The sequence below is a fragment of the Falco biarmicus genome, chromosome 2 (assembly GCF_023638135.1).
Source record: "Falco biarmicus isolate bFalBia1 chromosome 2, bFalBia1.pri, whole genome shotgun sequence".
NCBI classification, from domain to species: domain Eukaryota; kingdom Metazoa; phylum Chordata; class Aves; order Falconiformes; family Falconidae; genus Falco; species Falco biarmicus.
Window position 1 is genome coordinate 83,658,668 of NC_079289.1, and position 18,326 is coordinate 83,676,993.

At 45.4% G+C, this 18,326-nt stretch overlaps 1 protein-coding gene across 1 annotated transcript in view; it reads right to left on the reverse strand.

Annotated features, from left to right (window-relative positions):
- TSPAN7 (tetraspanin 7) overlaps positions 1 to 18,107 on the reverse strand; it is a 103,549-nt gene extending 85,442 nt beyond the window's left edge. The window contains exon 1 of the mRNA XM_056329517.1: positions 17,956 to 18,107. Coding sequence (XP_056185492.1) covers positions 17,956 to 18,036 — 81 coding nt within the window. The 5' untranslated portion in view covers positions 18,037 to 18,107. The remainder of the gene's footprint in view (positions 1 to 17,955) is intronic.
- Positions 18,108 to 18,326: the final 219 nt, after the last annotated feature.

Sequence of the window (18,326 nt, forward strand, 5' to 3'; positions counted from 1 at the left end):
CATTTAAACTCTGGTGTGAAGTTTTGGAGGAAGGTGGTCATTAAATTCAGAGTCTGTCTAAGCTATACAGCCCTTACCATCATTTCTTAGGTAACTTCTCATGTCCATCAGTAACAGATTTTAGATATATCAGCCAGTGTATGAGCAGCAGCCAAGCTAGTGTAGGGCACAACAGGGAAGCACCTTCCTTGCCACCCAGCTCCTGATCCCTCTGTCAGAACAAGGAGGGGAAGAGCAGGCTCCTGACTGCTACAGGGAGACAAATGACCTGCACTCGTTTGTTAGTGGCTTTCCACCCCCTCCCTCCTCACCAGGGCACTAACAAATTAATGAGGTATTTCTCAAGAGCAGAGCTTAAGGAGGGAAGAGCAAGGGAGAGTTAACATTAAATACTTTGATCCCTTCAGCAGCTTAGGTACAGAAGCAGGTGCTCCCTCCTTTGCCGCTCCCCAGAAGATATGCCACAGCACTCCATCACAGAGCTAACAGAACAGGAGAGCCAGAAAAGGCTCAGCTGTCAGCTTCATCAAGGGTAAGTGCATTCGACCATTTTTGCAAAGCCATGTATTCTCTGGCTCCTGGAGCAAGTGGGGATAAACAGATCTTTTCCTCCCCTGAAAGACCAACAACGTATTTCTAGTCCTATCTCCGCAAATGAGACAAAAAAGTGAAAAAGCAGGGCATGGGACTGGGAATCCAGCCTTTAAATTCACTGCTCTGAAAATACCCTGCAGCAGTTCTAGCTCCCCACAGGAGAGGCAAACTGACCTGAGTTCTTAACCTGGTCAGTTCACAAGGGAAAATAAATTCCCAGTAAGAACTCTGCAGCAATTCATCTATACTGTGTCAAATGCTAGTTGAGGGATTCTGGACAAATTAGAAAAAAACCCAAACAACCAAAAACAAAACCCCAAAAAACCCCAAACCCACAAAATTTAAAAAAATTATCTGACTTCTTAGATAAACTATAAAATAATTAGCTCCTGTGAAGAAATAAGAAGTATATCTACCTACCTACCTGTCTATCCATGAAAAACCTATCTCCTTGAACACCTGAATATCACTACACCGCACCACAGAAGCACACCAACCTGTCTATGAGGTGCCTTCATAGAAACCAGAAGTTCAAACGTTGTGGAGAGTTGAGCTGAGGGACATCTAGGGCACACTTACAGTGCACCATGGAGCACTGTGGGGCAGCTGTGCAACCAAAACCAACAAGGTCAAATGTGTGTGTCCCTGGTCTGCAGCCAACGAGCTCTCCTGAGAAGCAAGGAAGAGCCCAGCTTTAACCACGACCACGTTACTTCCATGATGCAGGTACCTGAGCAATAGCACACTGTGCTAGGAAGACAGGTCTAGCTGAGACAGAGCTCCGCTGCCTTTACAAAGAACTGGGCGTTGCAGTCCTAATTCAAGTTTGGACCTTCCTTACCTTTGAGCTGGTTTCTGCCAGACTAGGAGCCTAGCACAGGATTACTCTCAGAAGGCTGTACCCAGAAATAGGGCTCTGCGGATGTATCGCACAAAGACCGTGCAGTTGTCTTGCGTATGCCCAAGATGGAAACACCCCTAAGGCAGACGACAGACTACTTTCCTTCAGACAGAACAAGCCCTGAAATGACCTTCCAGCTTCAGGCCAGTAAGGTGAAAGTGAAAGGATATAGAAAAGGATATAGAAAAATTGCCCATGGGACTCACATCATATCCAAGAAGGGCTTTTAGTTCATCATGAACAGAGCCCCTCTGCCTTTCTAGTGCTGAGCACAGGCAGAACAGTCTCACTAGTACAAGCAGGCAGGTTTGGGAAGAAAGCTGACAGAATGAGAGATCTTTGTGCTGGAATCCTGTGATCACCTGAAGAGTGATATTTCTGAAATATCTCAGCCCTTGCCTGGAAACTCAGCAGAAGGCAGTACGGTCATTAGAGTCCTGAAAGCTATTTATTTCTATAAGCTGAAGGGAATGCTTCAAAGAAAATGACCTTCTGTGGAGGAAAAGGAGTTCAGAAACGCAGAATGGCACAAAGAAGGCTTTAATTGCCTTTGAGATTACTTAATACCAAATGAGGAAAAAGATGGTTTAAATGGAGGGAAGGCAGTTTCCAAAATAAGAAGTCTCACATTAATTGGCAAGATGCTCCCGATGTACCGCTTGTATCTTTCTATTTCTTGAATGACTAGAAAAGCTTCTAAGGGCTTTACCCTCGACTCAGGCAAGTGTGTCTGCGTGGGGCAAGGGGAGAGGTGGAGTTTTCACTGCCTTGGTTTCCTCTTCTCTCCCAGGGGAATTCAGAGGCAGTCTCCGTGGATCTTTTCATAACATGTTGCCAACTTTTTCTGTTTATGCTCAAAAGACAGAAGTCAAGACAGCAGGAACTACTGTCATCACAGTGATGCAGCACTAGAAAAGTGCAACTTTTGTAAGCCAAGTTGCGAGGCAAATGCTTCCAGGCCAGGCTGAGAAGTGTCCTCCCCTTGCTCAGCAGCCCAAGGATAAGGCTTCAGCCTGACAAGATCACCTCAGGTCATCTTCCACATCATTCCCTGGGTACCTGTAATGTGTTTTATCTACTACTGGTAGTTATCCTACACTTGAGAAGTCAGAACATCACATCATCCCACAGTTGACATAAGTTCTAGATACCTTACATGACGCAAGGACTGCTTAGCCTCTGTCCATCTAGGGGGTCGGAAAAGGGTTTAAATTCAGAACTGTGGTAGGGGGAGAACTGAATGAAATGTTATCTTCTAAACTGGAAGCTCCTGGGACAACAACAACAAAAAGAAAAGATCCACAAAGCGAAGATTTTCCCACATCTGACAGGGAACTTCTCAGTAGGAAGTTTCTCCCACTTTTATTCATGTGAAAAAGGAGTTTCCTGCCTCCCAGATATGTGGTTTCTTAGTGTCAAGAGGAGACAGATACCGGTATATACTGCAGAGCCCTCTGAAAGGCCTGAACTACCAAATCACGATCACACAGCCACATCTAGGATCTCCTGGCCTTTGCCTGCTGGCACCTTGACAAACATCCAACATAATACAGCACACAAAGCAAGCTGTAATTTCAGTGGTTGTGGCCAAGCCTTAACCACCTTAGCAGAATTAAAGATGTACCTCCACAGACTGTGTTTAAGCTCACAGCTTTCTTCATCCACGCTTTTTCCCTGCCCTCTTAGAGATATGCCTACTGCTACAGAAGAAAACCAAGCAAGAGCGTAGAGGATGCTGCCAGGCCAGTGTTCAGAAGAGATGGCCCCAGTACAGGAGCTCTGCAAGGCAGACACTTTCTGACACATCCCCCTATCCTCTTCAGCTTTTTGCCCATCATGGTACCTAAGCATTTTAGTGCCGGAGGAAAGATAAGAGGGGGAAAAACTGGTCTGAAATGTCTGCAACTAATTCTGTTCTTCCTCCTTCAGTTTTGCATTACTTGCTACATTTTAAGGCCATTCTGTGGAAAAGCATACATGGAAGCAAGATTACATAATGGAACTGGCTGCTCTTTTCTGCATACTTTCTCACACAGTACTTTTGATTACAGGATAAGCTAAAAAAAAGGAGAGAAAACCAGCAAGCACAGCAATTTTATCCAAGAAGAGGTATAATTTCAATATTATTGATATAGCCCAACATGAACCACATACGTTCATTTTCAAATATGCCAAGTCTCGGAATAAAGACTACCAAAAATTAGATTTCCACAATTCCAGTGCCAGCTGTGCTCCCTGCTGGGAAACATTCATGATGCAATCCAAAACACGTATGAGGATAACACTGGCTCCTACCCCTATGATCCCCTTCCTGTCCTAGCTAGCATGGGCCATCTGTTACTGTTTAGCAGGCAGCCCCACTAGATACTAGATTGGTACTACTTACACGAAAAGGATGAAATAAACTGCCAGCAAAAATGGCATTAAGAAGTCTTTCCTAAGCAACTTGTAATTTACCATTTGAGAAGTGTAATTTAAACTGCGCCACATAAGGTGATAAAAGATACCAAAGCACAAACTAAGCCACAGGCCAGTCTCTGTCTCCACATGATACCACTTACGGAGAAGCACGAAACAGAAATCATGCTGTAGATTACCTGAAAATTCTCTTTTCTAGGTAGTGAGGTCCAAGAATGCCAGAGAAATTAACAACCTTTTGCTGAGTCCCCTTCCACTCTTGTTCACCAGATCATACAAGAGGGTAAGAACAAAACAGTGACTGCTCTAAACAATTCTGCTCTACTCTCAGCTTGATCAGCTGAGCAATAGCCATTACAGGAGACAAAAGGATAAAACTGCACAAGGACCATCAGAAGAAAACCAGCCTGCCATTCACCCAAACCCACTCAGCTTCAAGATGCACTCTAGGATAAACGGTCACTTCTTTCCATGATTTGTCCCTGCCTACACCCACCAAACAACAAAATATACCTTGATCTATGGCTACTGAAAAATCTTAATTTAACTCTGACACAAAACCAAGGGCAGGAGCATTAAATTCTTCCAGAAGGGCCTCCCTGGGGTGTGGGAGAAACCTCAGACCTACGGTACAGGTTACAGAACAGGCTTTCAGCATGAACAAACTCCCTTCTTCTTGAAGATACCCCCAAACTAAATGCTTCCTCCAAGCAGTAAGTTACCTGAAGCCCTTATCCTCACAACCTGTTCTAGCCTTAAAGAGCAGCTTGGGAAGCCCACTCTGTCCTTCCCAGCGCAGCTGCCACCCCCACATGGACTGTACTTTGTAGCTGCCTGATTAAAATTTAGCAAAGAAAACTGCTGGTAATTCTTTGCAGCTGTCATAGCACCCACTGTATGAGTAAATTAAGAGAGAAATCCTTCTTTAGCTAAGAAGCCAGTCCAATTCCTAGGACCTCTTGAGAATCTCACTCAGAAAATCTGGCAGAATCCACAGATCACACATTCTGCATACTGGTTTTTAACCAGAGCTCCATGTTAGCAAAACCTTGCTCTGTATCTTCATGTCTGCAGCAGGGTAAAAGCAAGCAAACTAGCTTTTTCTGGACGTCAACATTTAAACTTGATGCTGCTTGCCACGCTTGGTGCATAGCATGGAGATAACAGATCAGTGACACATGAGGCGGATGGGGACATTCTGAAGCAGGCACACTGAGTTTCCTTCCTTTGGGGTAGGCGCATCACCGTGCTTGCTCCCCAGCCAAATGATCTTTCCAAATAAGAGGTGGATATCCACCTACAGAAATGGGCACTTACTTCCTTGAAGGAAAACTATCCCCTCTATGCCCTGCATGAGGGCGGAATTTTTTTCCCCCCACGAAATGGCTTGCCTGATCTATGAAGTCAGGAAAGTTGCCTGGATCATCGCCAGCTATGGAAGCCCACTCACCTGAGGCCCTGCTGCCATGCACTGGCAGCTCTGCTCCCTGTTCCAAGATACTGGGCAACCTGGAATGCTTTTTCCAGTGCACTGTGTATGCAACTTCGGAATAAAGAAGCATGACGGTCTAGCAGTCTCATAGTTCAGATACAGCCAGCTGCTCCATCCAATAATCTCTTTCCACAAGCACTATGCGTTAGACTTCTCAGAAATATTCCCATACTCTACGAGCTACCTTAACAAGTTGGTAAAATGCAATTTTTATTTCAGCTTGTTATTCCTGCAATTGAAATAAGATGTCAAAGCGAGTGCTACAATGTAATAATTATTACAGTCAGGGACATAAAATAACTGAATCACAGCTGTGCCAAATTTGGCTGAACTGTTCCTTAGACATATTGCTTGACTTGCATCAGTGTCTCCACCTGTAAGATAGGCATGCCAACCATTATTTTTTAAGGACTACCACTGGTAAACAAACCCAAAGATTTAGTTTTCCCATAAGTAATTACGCTTCTTAAGAACAGCAGTATTTGAAGAACAGAGAAAACATAATAAACAACTGTCAATGTTGTAACCCCCCCACCTTATCAACAAACAGGGAACAGCCAGGCTCCATTTTTTTCTGAATTTAATCCAAAAAACGTGCACTCTGCCATGCCCTCTGATGCAGGCCATAATACTCAGCATTTATTCATCCACCAGCTGACTCACGTGTGACCTCGCAGTACTCAGTCTCATCAACACATCTACAGATTTGAGTCTTTTGCTCCCACATTCTTTAGTTTAGGCTTTGTTTTTATTGAAGCTGCAAAATTTTAAATGCAATTCTACATCTTTTGGGGTCCATGTAAGCTTCAGTGGAACCATCATACTGGAGGAGCACACATCTTGTGAAATGATGTTGTGCTGCAAAATCAAAGGGCATCCGAAGCAAGTCTATAGTGACAGAAGGCAGAACTTAACAAGTCTTCTGTCTTGACAGAGGAAGGGAAAAATGGTTTATCCTGCTGAGATATCCTGCACAAGAATGAGCGGTAAACCCTCCCAAACCCAACTCTATGGGAATTCTGTGGGATCCAAGCCAGAATAACCTTCTGCTTCAACAAACCTGAATATTAAGCACGAGTGAGTTTCAAAAACAACCAGCTGACTGTGTAAGACAGTCTGGTCCTATATGGTTCCCACCGATTTTAAGCAAAGCAAGATGACTTTGCAAGATATTTTATATATTTCATATGGTCAAAACTCAGTCCACCCACATGTACTCATCAACCTCAGCTGATTTAAATGTCTTTAAATACGATATCCTTTTGCTTACCAGTATTGCACTAACATACAATATAGAGCAAATATGCTTTCAAAAGGCAAATGTTACTGCCACACAGACCCGGGCTTGGGTGCACAACTGACTGGCTGCTGAATGGTACCAGAAGAAAAACTGGTTAACTGTTTCTCACTGATGAGGTGGCTCTTATTTTTATATCATTAATAGCTTGATTGATTGCCTAAGAGCAAAAGCTTAGCATGAAACTCTCCTCGATATCCCTCAGATTTAAAGGTCTGCCATTTTATGTAATTTACATATACGATGGTGGTGGAAAAAATAAGAAGTCTTGGTCTAACACCTGGCATGAAACTGCAAAGCCGAGCCACTTCATGAAATTAAAAGAATAAATCAACAAAGTGGTTGCGGCTTGGTTATATTCTTGATCATTTGAGGCTTGCACTGCTCTAGGAAAAAGACCAGCTCTTTGCTTTAATACTGGATATTCTTCAGGGTACAGGGATTAATCCTGCCTGGTCCCCTGGCAATCTGAGGTCAGTGAGGGAGGAGGGAGGGAGCACTTTAAATCTGATACTTCTGTTAAAAAATAGCTATGGAGCAGCATGCTCAGGTTTCCATAAGACAGGGACTGGTTTGGTTTTTTTTGTGTTAAAGAGCACCTGTTTATCTGTGTATTACATGCATACCATGCCAGCTCACAGAAACTGAGGCAACTTTTCCATATCATTTTGAACAATTTCACTACCTTAAAATTATCTCTCCCACAGATGTACCTATTTTAAGTACAACCATCTTTCACGTCAGAAAGCAACTAGCCATTGCTCACAAAACACAAAACTCCTGGAAGTGGGAGGTTTTATTTTTGTTGCTAGTTTCAGTTGAAAATAACGCACCTGCTGGATGAAATACCCGGTTTATTACCATACTGGTTGGCCCAGCAGATCTCCTGCAGCTTCTAATTTCACAGATCAGCGAGCACAGTAGGCAGCCCACCCCCACGCCTGCCCACCCCAGGGCAGACCCTGGCGGTGTTCTCCCCCCTGCCAGGCAGCTGCTGGCTCAGCCCCAGCTGCGGCAGGGACCACCTCGGATGGGGCAAGGTCCAACGGTCCTGCCTTGCATGCCTCTCTGGTGAGCATGCCCACAAACATGGCTGAGGGTGGGTGAGCCCAGCGCTGGGTAGCGGGGCAGAGGGCATTGAGCTGCCCTTTCCACACTGTGAGGATGCTCAGTGAAAGCATCACTTTGAAGTTGGGAGAGCAAAGGGGAAAGCTTTAAAAAGGAGTATTCTTCATATGAAGTATTTGTCTACAAGCTCATGGGCAAAGACAACAGCTAACCCATCCTGCCAGCAAGAGTTTTGCAATAGCACTCTGAAAGCTGCACAAAGATCCTGCACATACCCAGTAAACAGAGCAAGGTCTTGCTGCCTCCTAGAAAGGCTGTATGTGTCCCCAGATTTACTTGCCGTGGCAAACTAAACCCATAATGCACTCCTCATAAATTAGGGTTTTTTTTCTTTTTGAAAGGTGTGACATTCCATTAGTAAATCCTGATCCAATCCCTCTGCATCGTCCCTTGTTTTATAAGAACACACAGCAAGGAACACACTGGAGCCTAGCTTGTATGTTCCAGGAAATAATACCAAAATACTCAACAACCAGCTCCCAGACATATTGAAGTCCTGGTTCTTTCTTTAGTTTTTAAACTGCACTTGACTGGGGGGGGAAAAAAAAAAAAAAAAAAAAAAAGCAACAAACACTCTAAAGTCTGCAGGTGATGTACAGATGGTCCGTAAGTTGTTCTGGGACAAGAGAGATCAATTTAAGCCCTTCAGCAGTTTTTCCTGAAGTATACTGGAAAAAGAAACTCGGTCCCAGATAACAGGCAAACTGATCTTTACATTAGCAAGTAACAGCAAACTGGATCTGCTTCAACTGACTCAAAGATGCAGCTACGTACAAAAATGCGGCTCTAACATAGTAAAAATGCACCTGTAAACCACGAGGAAATTAAAAAAAAAACCCTCTAACCATGCCAAATATCAGCTGCTGGTTATCTACAAGACATTATTTTGCAGGTAAATTAAATCATGCTCTACAGCAATCAGTGTGCACCTGGACCAGTAAGTCTCACATCCAGCACAGGGCAGCTGTACCAGTAAAAATGATCCCAGCGATGAGACACAGTCATCAGGGCGAGCATCGAGGTACTGAGAGGGTAACCTATCTGTACTTCTGTTTCCTCTTTGTTTTCAAAGGGAAACAGAAGTGACATGCACTTAATGATGTCGTCCTTCCAAGCCTTAACTACTACGGAAGGGAACTGCATACAGGGGAATAGAGTTTCCACCTTTTCTTCTGTTAATACATAACTGGAAAGTGTCCTCTCTTTTATCTTGATTTTTGCAAGAATAAAAGCCACAATGTTCCTGATGATTTCCGGTGGTTTGATTGTCCTTTGATGCAGTGGTGGTAACAGCAAGTTGTAATGAAAATGCTTTGGCCACGAGACTATTAAGGAACCCAACAGAAACCATGGGATCTACCCCCCTCCCCTTCACCATAGGAAATCTGCAGCAATCCTCCATTTCAAATATGGAACTGATCTGCACGTGCTTCCATAAACTGTATACAATGTCCTTCATGTTTTCTTTGATGAGGTCAGAGTAAAGTACTTGGCCAGCCCCAGGCAAGCTGCACATTGTCATGCACCTTTGCCTTATCTTCAGAAATGGACAAAAATCCCAATCCAGGGATACATCCTTCCCAATCCAGGAGTATATCCTTGCAGACTGCATGGGCCCACAGACCCCAGATTCCCCATCTCTGCTACCAACTTTCAACTCTGGCTGGGCTGCAAGCCCCAGATATGATTTTGAAGCCAACACGCTTCGTAGATCTCCACAAGGGCAAGCCTTGGTTCTGCCTAATTGGACAGATTTCAACACATGCCATGACACAACCCATGATGCTATAAACTGGCCTAATTTTCAAGTCCAGCTACAAAAAATGTTGACGTTACCCGCCATATTCAGTAAGTTTTGTTTCTTTGAAAACTTATTTTTTTTTAGGATTTCCTAAATCATCAACAGTTTCCATCCCTGAGAGGACTACTTCCATCAAAAAAACCCAGGTTTTGATATAGCTCCCATTTATTTTTAGAAACACACAAAATGAGCACTTTTTCATATCCTGTTGCCAAAAATGCTGAAATTTGCTAAACATTTCAAAGTTGTTGACAGGCAAAGGCCAACCTATCAGAAATTCCAGCCAAATGATAAATGTTTTTAAAATGTAGCAAAGGATTAAATCAGCATGGCCTAGCTGAAACTTCAGTTGTAGGGAACACACTTAGGTCCTTGCAATAAGAATGATTTCTCGTATGCTAGAGATGAGTTGTAAACATACTTTGCTGGTGGCGTTCAGAGCAATTTTCTGTTTCCAGGTATTATATTCTCTGAAGCAGTATCTGTAAACTGGTCAGAACAAGATAGTTAAGAACTTGTGAGCTTCACTGATGACTTCAATCCTGCAGCATCAGCAGATCTGAGCTGCTCATTTCTGTTCAAAGGCAGTAAGGCACTGAGTGGGTTATAAGGCTCATACAGCAGGCGATTCCTTCACTTCCCAGTTTTAGGGAAATGTAAGTGCTCCTCCTCCTATGGTGTTTACAGGGTTTCACCCTCTCCTCTCCTCCTTCTGTGCTGCACCATAGAAGCACGCCAACCTTTTCCTTAGGTCTGCTCCCAAGAGCCACAGACTGCTGCAGATTAAGTCCATCACCTCATTATTCCCATCACCACATACTCCTAGCAAATAAACTCTTAAATAAACCTGCCTGAATATTTAAAAAAGAACATTTCACCTTGATCCATCCAAATCCACATGCAGCCCAAACCAAACCCAACCTTTTCTCAAAGCTCACAGCAAATAACTTGCAGAACTAAATGATGACAAGACACAATTTCAGCCTTCTGCCCAGCCTGGGCTGCTCTGCAGAGTCCTCCTGCCTTGTGGTACATCCAGCCCGGCCTCCGGGAGGGGGTCACCGCAGGCAGTGCAGTCATCAGCCACCACCTCAACTTGGCATGGCAATTCAGGGAGATGGGGAAAGCATGAAACGGAGAGGGAAGGTGGTTGCTTGCTTCTTTTAAGGATTTTAGTGCTGTCCCCAGAACCATATAGATGAAAAAATAACATCTGGAAAACATCTTGCAAAACACTACATGGAAATTACAGCAAAATTAATATTAACAGCATCAAATCCATTCTTTTACTACAGCTTCTAAAAATCCTGTGGCCTGCTCCCAGAGCTCCAAGAACCAGCTCAGCTGTGAAATAACGATAATCCAGTAAGACTCAAGCGTGCCATGCCTCAGAGCCCCTTTAGTACAAGAGAAATTTAAATGCTTCCCTCTCATAACCCAGAACTGTTATAAAGATAGAACATATAAGTGATCTGCCCACCACAGTGAAAGAGAGCTAAGATGGAAAGAGCTCTGCTCTACTGATGTGAAGGATCTATTCGCCAAGAGATGATTAAATGCTAATTAATAGTGATCAGCCCAAAGAAAAAATTTATGCAATTAAAATCGGCCTTACAGTAACTGTCATCTGCTCCCTGTAGTCACCTCTAGAGTCCTGTATTTTATTCTAAAGATTCAGTCACCTAGGTTTGCAAGACACTGAGGTCAACAGGATTTTCACTCACCGATTTGGTGGATGCAGAACAGACTCAGTACTACAGTTAAGCTAGCATCTCTGTAACAAGAATCATTTGACTTAAAAGGCACGTGGAAGATTGAAGGAGATGTTTCTGCAAGCTCACATGCACAAAGAGCTTTTCTAGATATTCATCTGTTAACTCATTGGCACATAAATTTGTAAGACAGTTGCAACAACCAAAGAAACGATGATAAAAATCCAGAGATGGAGACAACTAATGGTACCAGGTAACCTAATTTACCTCCCTGACAGCACAGGGAATTGATAAATAGTCACATAATCAGAGATAAAATCAGATTCTTGGAACCATTTTAAATTCCCTTGGTTTACCTATAATAATTGCCTCTGTTTCCTTGATGAGCAAGGCTGGTATGAACCAGCACCCAAGAAAAAGGACTCTACTGCCTCGTTGATGGAAAAGTGCTAACAAGGTCTCCCCAGCACCCTTCCCTAGATTTTGCATTTACACTGCTTAGGCCACACAACAGGTTGCTTAGAGCAGGAGTGAATGCTGAACAGCCAAAGTGTTTACTACACATCCAGCAGTACTCCAGCACACCTCTATCCCGTCACCTGTGCAAAAACAAGGACTTCTGCCACTTGCTTGTTCATGAATGCATCCTATGTCTTCCCAAACGTAACTGAAACACTTCAAGTCACCCACTGTCCCTCTTCCCCAGTCCAAACTGAACAGTTAATGTGAAAAAGTTGCCATCCCCAAACTAGAGAACTGTCCAGATACAAACTTCAAAGTGAAGGTGTAGCAGGTATCTCGTCAAGACAAGCACAGTTATACTAACAGCAAGAAAAGAAGAAGCATTTAACCAGCAGCAAAGTCAATTACACCCTTAAATGAGGTGTACAATGCTGATTTTTACCATACATGCACAATTTTCAGAACATGAATGGGAATCGGCAATGCATAAACTACATCGACTCGCCAACTCCTCTGCTCCAAAATACATGAGCTGACTACACTCATAAAAACAGTTCCCCGCCAAGGAGGAGAACACCATGAGCTCCCTGCCATGTCTGAAGGGACAACTAATGCCACAGGGCAGCTCCCCCAATGCTGTCCCACCCAGGGGTGACCCCAGGGGACAGGCAGTAACTGCCCTGGCAGCTCCTCCCAGCACACCTGTGAGAACAGCCCCAGCACTTGCTTCTGCGCGCAAGTGGAAGTCATGGCTTTATCTTCTCTGTTTACTCACGCTTAGCAGAGTTGCCATGCTGGCATGGGTCTCCTCCACTACGACTGTCATTAAGGGGGTTTTAAACTGAGCTATGATAAAAAAAAAAAAAAAAATCCCACCAAAAAACCTGCAAAACTAAGCCAAATCAGTTGAGTACCCCAATAGGGAACTCAGAAAGCTGACTCTGGAGCTGTTTGTAAACACCATCCAGCTTGCTTTTTTTTTTTTTTAATCCAGTTATTTGTTTAGCCAACAGAATTCACCTTGGGCTATGCTCACAAGAAAACACCCTTATATTTAATCTTTCATGTATGTCATTATGAAAACAGAATAGAAAGCAACTGACTTGAGGCAACTGCACGAGGTTTGTGCCTAAACAATGGAGCACTTTAGATCCAACATGATGGAGATTCTGTGCATTTTTGAGAGTGCAATTTTTCTGGATTTCAGGTAACTGTACAAATAATAGAAATTATTTCTAAAAGTATAGCAACAGTGACTTTGCATCAATGGAACCATCAAAAGATTGAGCGATGTGGGAAACAAACCATGTGGGAAAGCTAAAACATTTCCCAAAATTCTTCCTTTAAAACTGTCTCCTAACAGATACTAAAAAAAAATAAAAGAAAAATCATAGGCATAGTAAGAGGTATGAAAAAGACCAGACACATGCAGAAACCAATGCAGAAGCACTGGAAAGAAGTTCTGGGGATAAAAACAGCAATTTCAGCAACCCAGCTGGCCATTCATAGCGAAAATGACTAATGCCACCAGTAACTCAAAGAGACACGCAAATTTAATCCCATATTATAATGCACGGCTCAAACGGCTGCATTTGAAGATGGGTCAGCAGTTCAGCCATAAATTTGTGTTACAGAGCAGGCCATCATGCTTGCTCTTTGTCTTGGGCATTTCCCAGAAAACGGCTTTGTGAGCTCCTGAAAAGGTGGGTGGACGCCCCCGGCGCCATACTGCTGCAGCATGAGGACCGGGAGCTGCCCACCCCAACACTGCAACCCAGCCCAGCCCACCACCAGCAACCTCCTTTCTGGGGAAACCTAAGAGAAGAGGGAGATGGGGGAGCTGTTTCTCTCCAAAGCAGACACCAGCCCTCCCCACACACCCCGTGCCAGAGGGGGCCTGAGCCTGTTGTCCTTCACAGGGCCATCTTCTGACCACCTGACTGCTCCATGCCGGCAACGTCACATTCCCGTGGCCACCAAAGGAACTGGCTGGAAGAAGATTAATGATAGGGCAGCATACAATTTCAAGCTATTTAAAAATCACAGCACGGGCTGTGGCCTCGCAGCCAAGCGACACTTACCTGGTTCCACCACGCTCCAGTCCACGGCTTTCCTGCCATCAGCTAACCTCCAAGGGGTCATACCAGGATGCACAGGTCCATTCTCCAAGCAATAAAATCTCAGAAAACTAAACTACTACTTTTAGTAGTAAATAGGTACCTTAGTTCTAATTTTATCACATAGCAAAAGACAATCCAAGTTCTAAGAACCTAATTTAGTATCCAAAACATCAACCTTGGTTGAAGATGCTCTTCAGATCAGTGACCCGTCTTGGAAAAATACCTGAATGGAAACTGTACCTATATGCTTTTATTATATTAATTAACAGCAAGAAACCCCCACACCAGCAGGACAACACACACAAAGCACTCATCTGAATGCCAAGTGCCTCACAGGGCCTAAAATCAGAAGCTAATCACTTTGCTATGGTGTCTGTTTGGGGCAACAACAAGCTTTGCATGGAAGATGAAACATTTCTGGCCACCCTATAACTTTAAGGATCAGTGCATGCACCCTTTAAAGTTCCCTCCCAAAACACATTGAGTCAGGCTGTTAATGTGATGAAAAAATACATTTCAAAGCCTACAATGAAATATTAAATATATGTACATTTTAAGAAGAACTAGATAAATATAATGTGCTGGGGGTGTTTAAAGGTTTCCCTCCCCTACAAAATATTCACTTTGAATTCTAATGCAAAATTCACCCTCCCTTAAAAACAAGACAGGTTATAGCTTGGATTTCTATGCAAGCAAATTATTATACCCAAAAGAAAAAATATAAATAGCTAACAGCCAAGCAGTGCTTTTATTGCCTTTTTTTTAATCTACTACTTCCAAACCAGACCAGATGCATTCACTACAGAATTCTGATTAGCAAAAAAATGGCTGTTGAATTTTTATTACTATGTCCCTCAAGGACCAAAAGTGGTAACCCTAGGCATTTAATGTGTACTATGAATAACAATACATATGAGCACATAAAAAGCTTGTTATCTCTGTTTATGGATTTTTTTTACCATGTTGATACATTTACAGAAAGAAGTTGGGAAGTACGGTGAGGGGGAGGAGAGGAAGCTATTAAAATAACAAATACCATTAAATAAAACCTATTCAGGAAGAAACAAGCTATGCAGTACGAAATTTGAATGAACCATGTCTCTTCATTACTGCCCTGCAGCTCCCATGTAGTCAGTGGAGCCTCATTTAAAGCTTATACTAAACGCATTCATCTGCATACATCTCACTCATTGATACAAATGCAATTCATATTTAACCCTGACAAACAACCACTCACGGTAGGAACATTCTGCATACACAGATCATCTTCTTTTACAAACAATGTAAACACAGAGAAGTCCTTCTGGATGTTTCAGAACAGCTCACTGGATTCAAAGAAGCATGTTCTCCCCCATCCCCTCACACCACAACCCATAACCGCCTGGCCAGATATCCGAAGGGTTTCCACCACAGGACCACTTTCCTCCCTATGTTATATGGCAACTCCATCCCCGCAGCTAGAAAAAAACTGTACAAACTGCAGCTAAGCAACGCAGGGCTTTCTCCTTCAGAAATCTGCTTACAACCTCTCAAAAAACCATGCGGGGAAGCCATCAGAATAAAATTCTACAAACCAGCCATTTGTGGCACTGGCATGGTCTCCTTCTGGTATTTAGATAAGTCCAAGAAATAATTTTTTTAAATAGTTCCTCCTATTGAATCCTTCCCATATTTTCAGCTCTGAGAATTCACAGGGACCAAATTTGAGTTACGCTGACTCTGGAGCCAGCAGCTTGTGAGAGTACAAAGAGCACCCCAGACAATAATGGAGGGGGGCTGAGACAGCTGCACATCCCTCGGCTCTCCAACCTGCCTGCAAAAGGAAAATGAGGCTACAGCCAGAGCACACCAAGTTTCTGCTCTACTCATGGTGCAGCTTGCTCCAATTTATATTTAATGGGTTGATTCAAAACCCAGAAAGGGGCCAAAAATGTGAATTATTTTTTGTTCTTCCGTGCTAAAAGGAAGAACAACTAACAAAGACTTTGGGTCTGGTGTCAACTGCTCTGGACCTTTACCACGCTCTGTGTTGTCTTCTCCCATCGAGATCTGCCTAGGTTTCCCTAGGTAGGTGGCTCAGGAAAGCAGATGCAACAGCAAGAATCATGGAAAAGAAATTCCTTCTCTTTTGCTCATGGTTGGAGGATTCTGTCTCCAACCATTTATTTCTTCCTTCTTTTCCAGGCTCAAGGAAGTGGACAAGCAAACACCCTGACGGCTGGCGACTGTTAAGTAGCTAGAAGAGCCTTATTAGTGGGCCATGCCCTTGGAGAAGACTGGGACACGCAGGAGCCTGACAGACAGTTCAGAGGAAGAGAATTTGCACTAGAGCATCCCACCAGCACAGACGCATTGCTGTAGCCCAAACCAGAGCTCAGCTGTGTTATGCCAGGTCCCAGCTGTCGACCTGGCCTGGCATCACGACAGCCTACAGCGCCAATGCACTTAGCCAGCTGCTTGGCTCAACATACAGTTATCTCTTTTTTTAATGAGATCAGCGTTCGTGAAATGTGCTAGCTCAATGGGCACACCGATTTAAGCCCTCTGTTTATTCAGGCTACAGCAGATAGAGCAGTGACTTTTAAAAAAGATGTAATCTGAAAAGATACCGCAGCTGCTCGTTACTCACAGGAGGAAGAGGGGTTTCTTATAGATCCGTTAAGAACCAAGGACTGGAAAGGATGAATCTTGAAATTGTGGTAAGTGTGTAAACTTATCAATCTACTTCCTTGATACTAGCGTGAAGGATCTACTTTGCCAACAAAAAAACAAGATGATTCCGGCTTCCTATCCATTTCAGCCACCACACACATCTGCTGCAGTTACCACCAAAACAGTCAAAAAAGAAGGGGGACGGAGGTGGTGGGGTGTATGTTAAATACTGGGGGGTGGGGGGGTCAGTAACACGGAGGTACTGCTGTAAGTACGGATTAGAAAATGACTTCTGGTTACGCTTTTTTTAAAAAATAAATAAATAAGCCTATGAAGTTAAAGTGGAAACAGTTAAAGTCGTACATTCACTATGAAGATGTAAACCCTTATTGCCGCGAATATGTGATTCTTTGTTCAGAATACACTTTTAAGCAGAACGATGGAAATTCGAGTTACGCCGTTTCACAGGCACTTCTCACAGCACACAGCTACTAAACCGAGAACACACCATCCCCTGCCCTTGCTAGGAAGCGACAAACCCGCTTCAGCGCACTGTATCAACGATGTGCAGATTACGCTCCCTAAGAGCACACAGCGGGGCCGTTATCGCGGGTTGTCACCCTGTACCGCCGAGATCCCTAACCTGCAGCCTGCCGCCGGGATGGGCTGCTCGTGCCAGCGATCCGCCGAGCACACGGGCCGGGACGCTGCGAAAAGCGCCGGCCCCCGGGGTCGCCTGAAAAACCCGGCTCGCCGTCAGCCAGCCACCGCCGCTCCATTAATGCATCTGGGTCACAGAAATGGTTTACGGGAGCCCGAGCCGGGTTACGAAACGCGGCGCGGCGGGTGCAGCGGGCGGCGGCGGCCAGCGCCGCTGCGCCCAGGTGAGAGCCGGGCCCGGCACCGGGGGGCGCGGGGGGCGCCGGGGGCGGGACGGGGATGCGGCAGGCAGCGAGGAGACGGGCGGCGAGGTCGCCCCGCAGCCCCCCCCCCGCCCCGGTCCCGCCGGCCAGGGAGGCGGCGGGGAGAGGGGCGGCCATGGCAGCAGGCGGGGAGACCCCTGCAACTTTCCCCCGCGGGGGCTCGGGGGGATTTGCTCGTCGCAAGCAAAGGCCAAAAAAAATATTATTTTGTATATAGGTGTGTATGTATATGCGTGCGGATATAAATACACATACGTATGCATGGCCATATGTATTCCGGCACCAAGGGCGCTGCGTCCCCGCACGGCACATCGGTGCCATCCCGGCGGAGCCCCGCAGCCCGCAACAGCGGCCCCGCCGCCCGCCCCGGGCAGGTGGGGGCCGCGGCCGCCGCGGGGGTGCCGGGCCCTGCCCGGGCGTCGGTCGGTGGCCGCGCCGCGCCGCGCCGCACTCACCCAGAAGACGAAGGAGTAGATGATGAGGAGGGTTTTCAGACACGTTATCACGGGTTTGGTCTCCATTCTCCTCGATGCCATAATACTGAGATCCCGGCTGCAGGCTGGGCGCGGGAGGAGGAGGAGGAGGAGGAGGAGGGAGGGAGGGAGGGGAGGCGGGCGGGGGGGGCGGAGGGAGGTGAGCTCAGCGCTGGGCTCGCCCCGCCGCGCCGCTCGCCTCGGCCCGGCTCGCCGCGCCGCCTGCCGCCGCCCCCCGCCGCCGCCGGAGAGAGCGCGGCCCGCCCCGCCGCCAGGGGGTGCTGCCCCGCGGGGCGCCGCGGGGGGGAGGCGGGGGCTCTGCGGGGGGGCCCGGCGCGCCGGCGGCCCCCGCT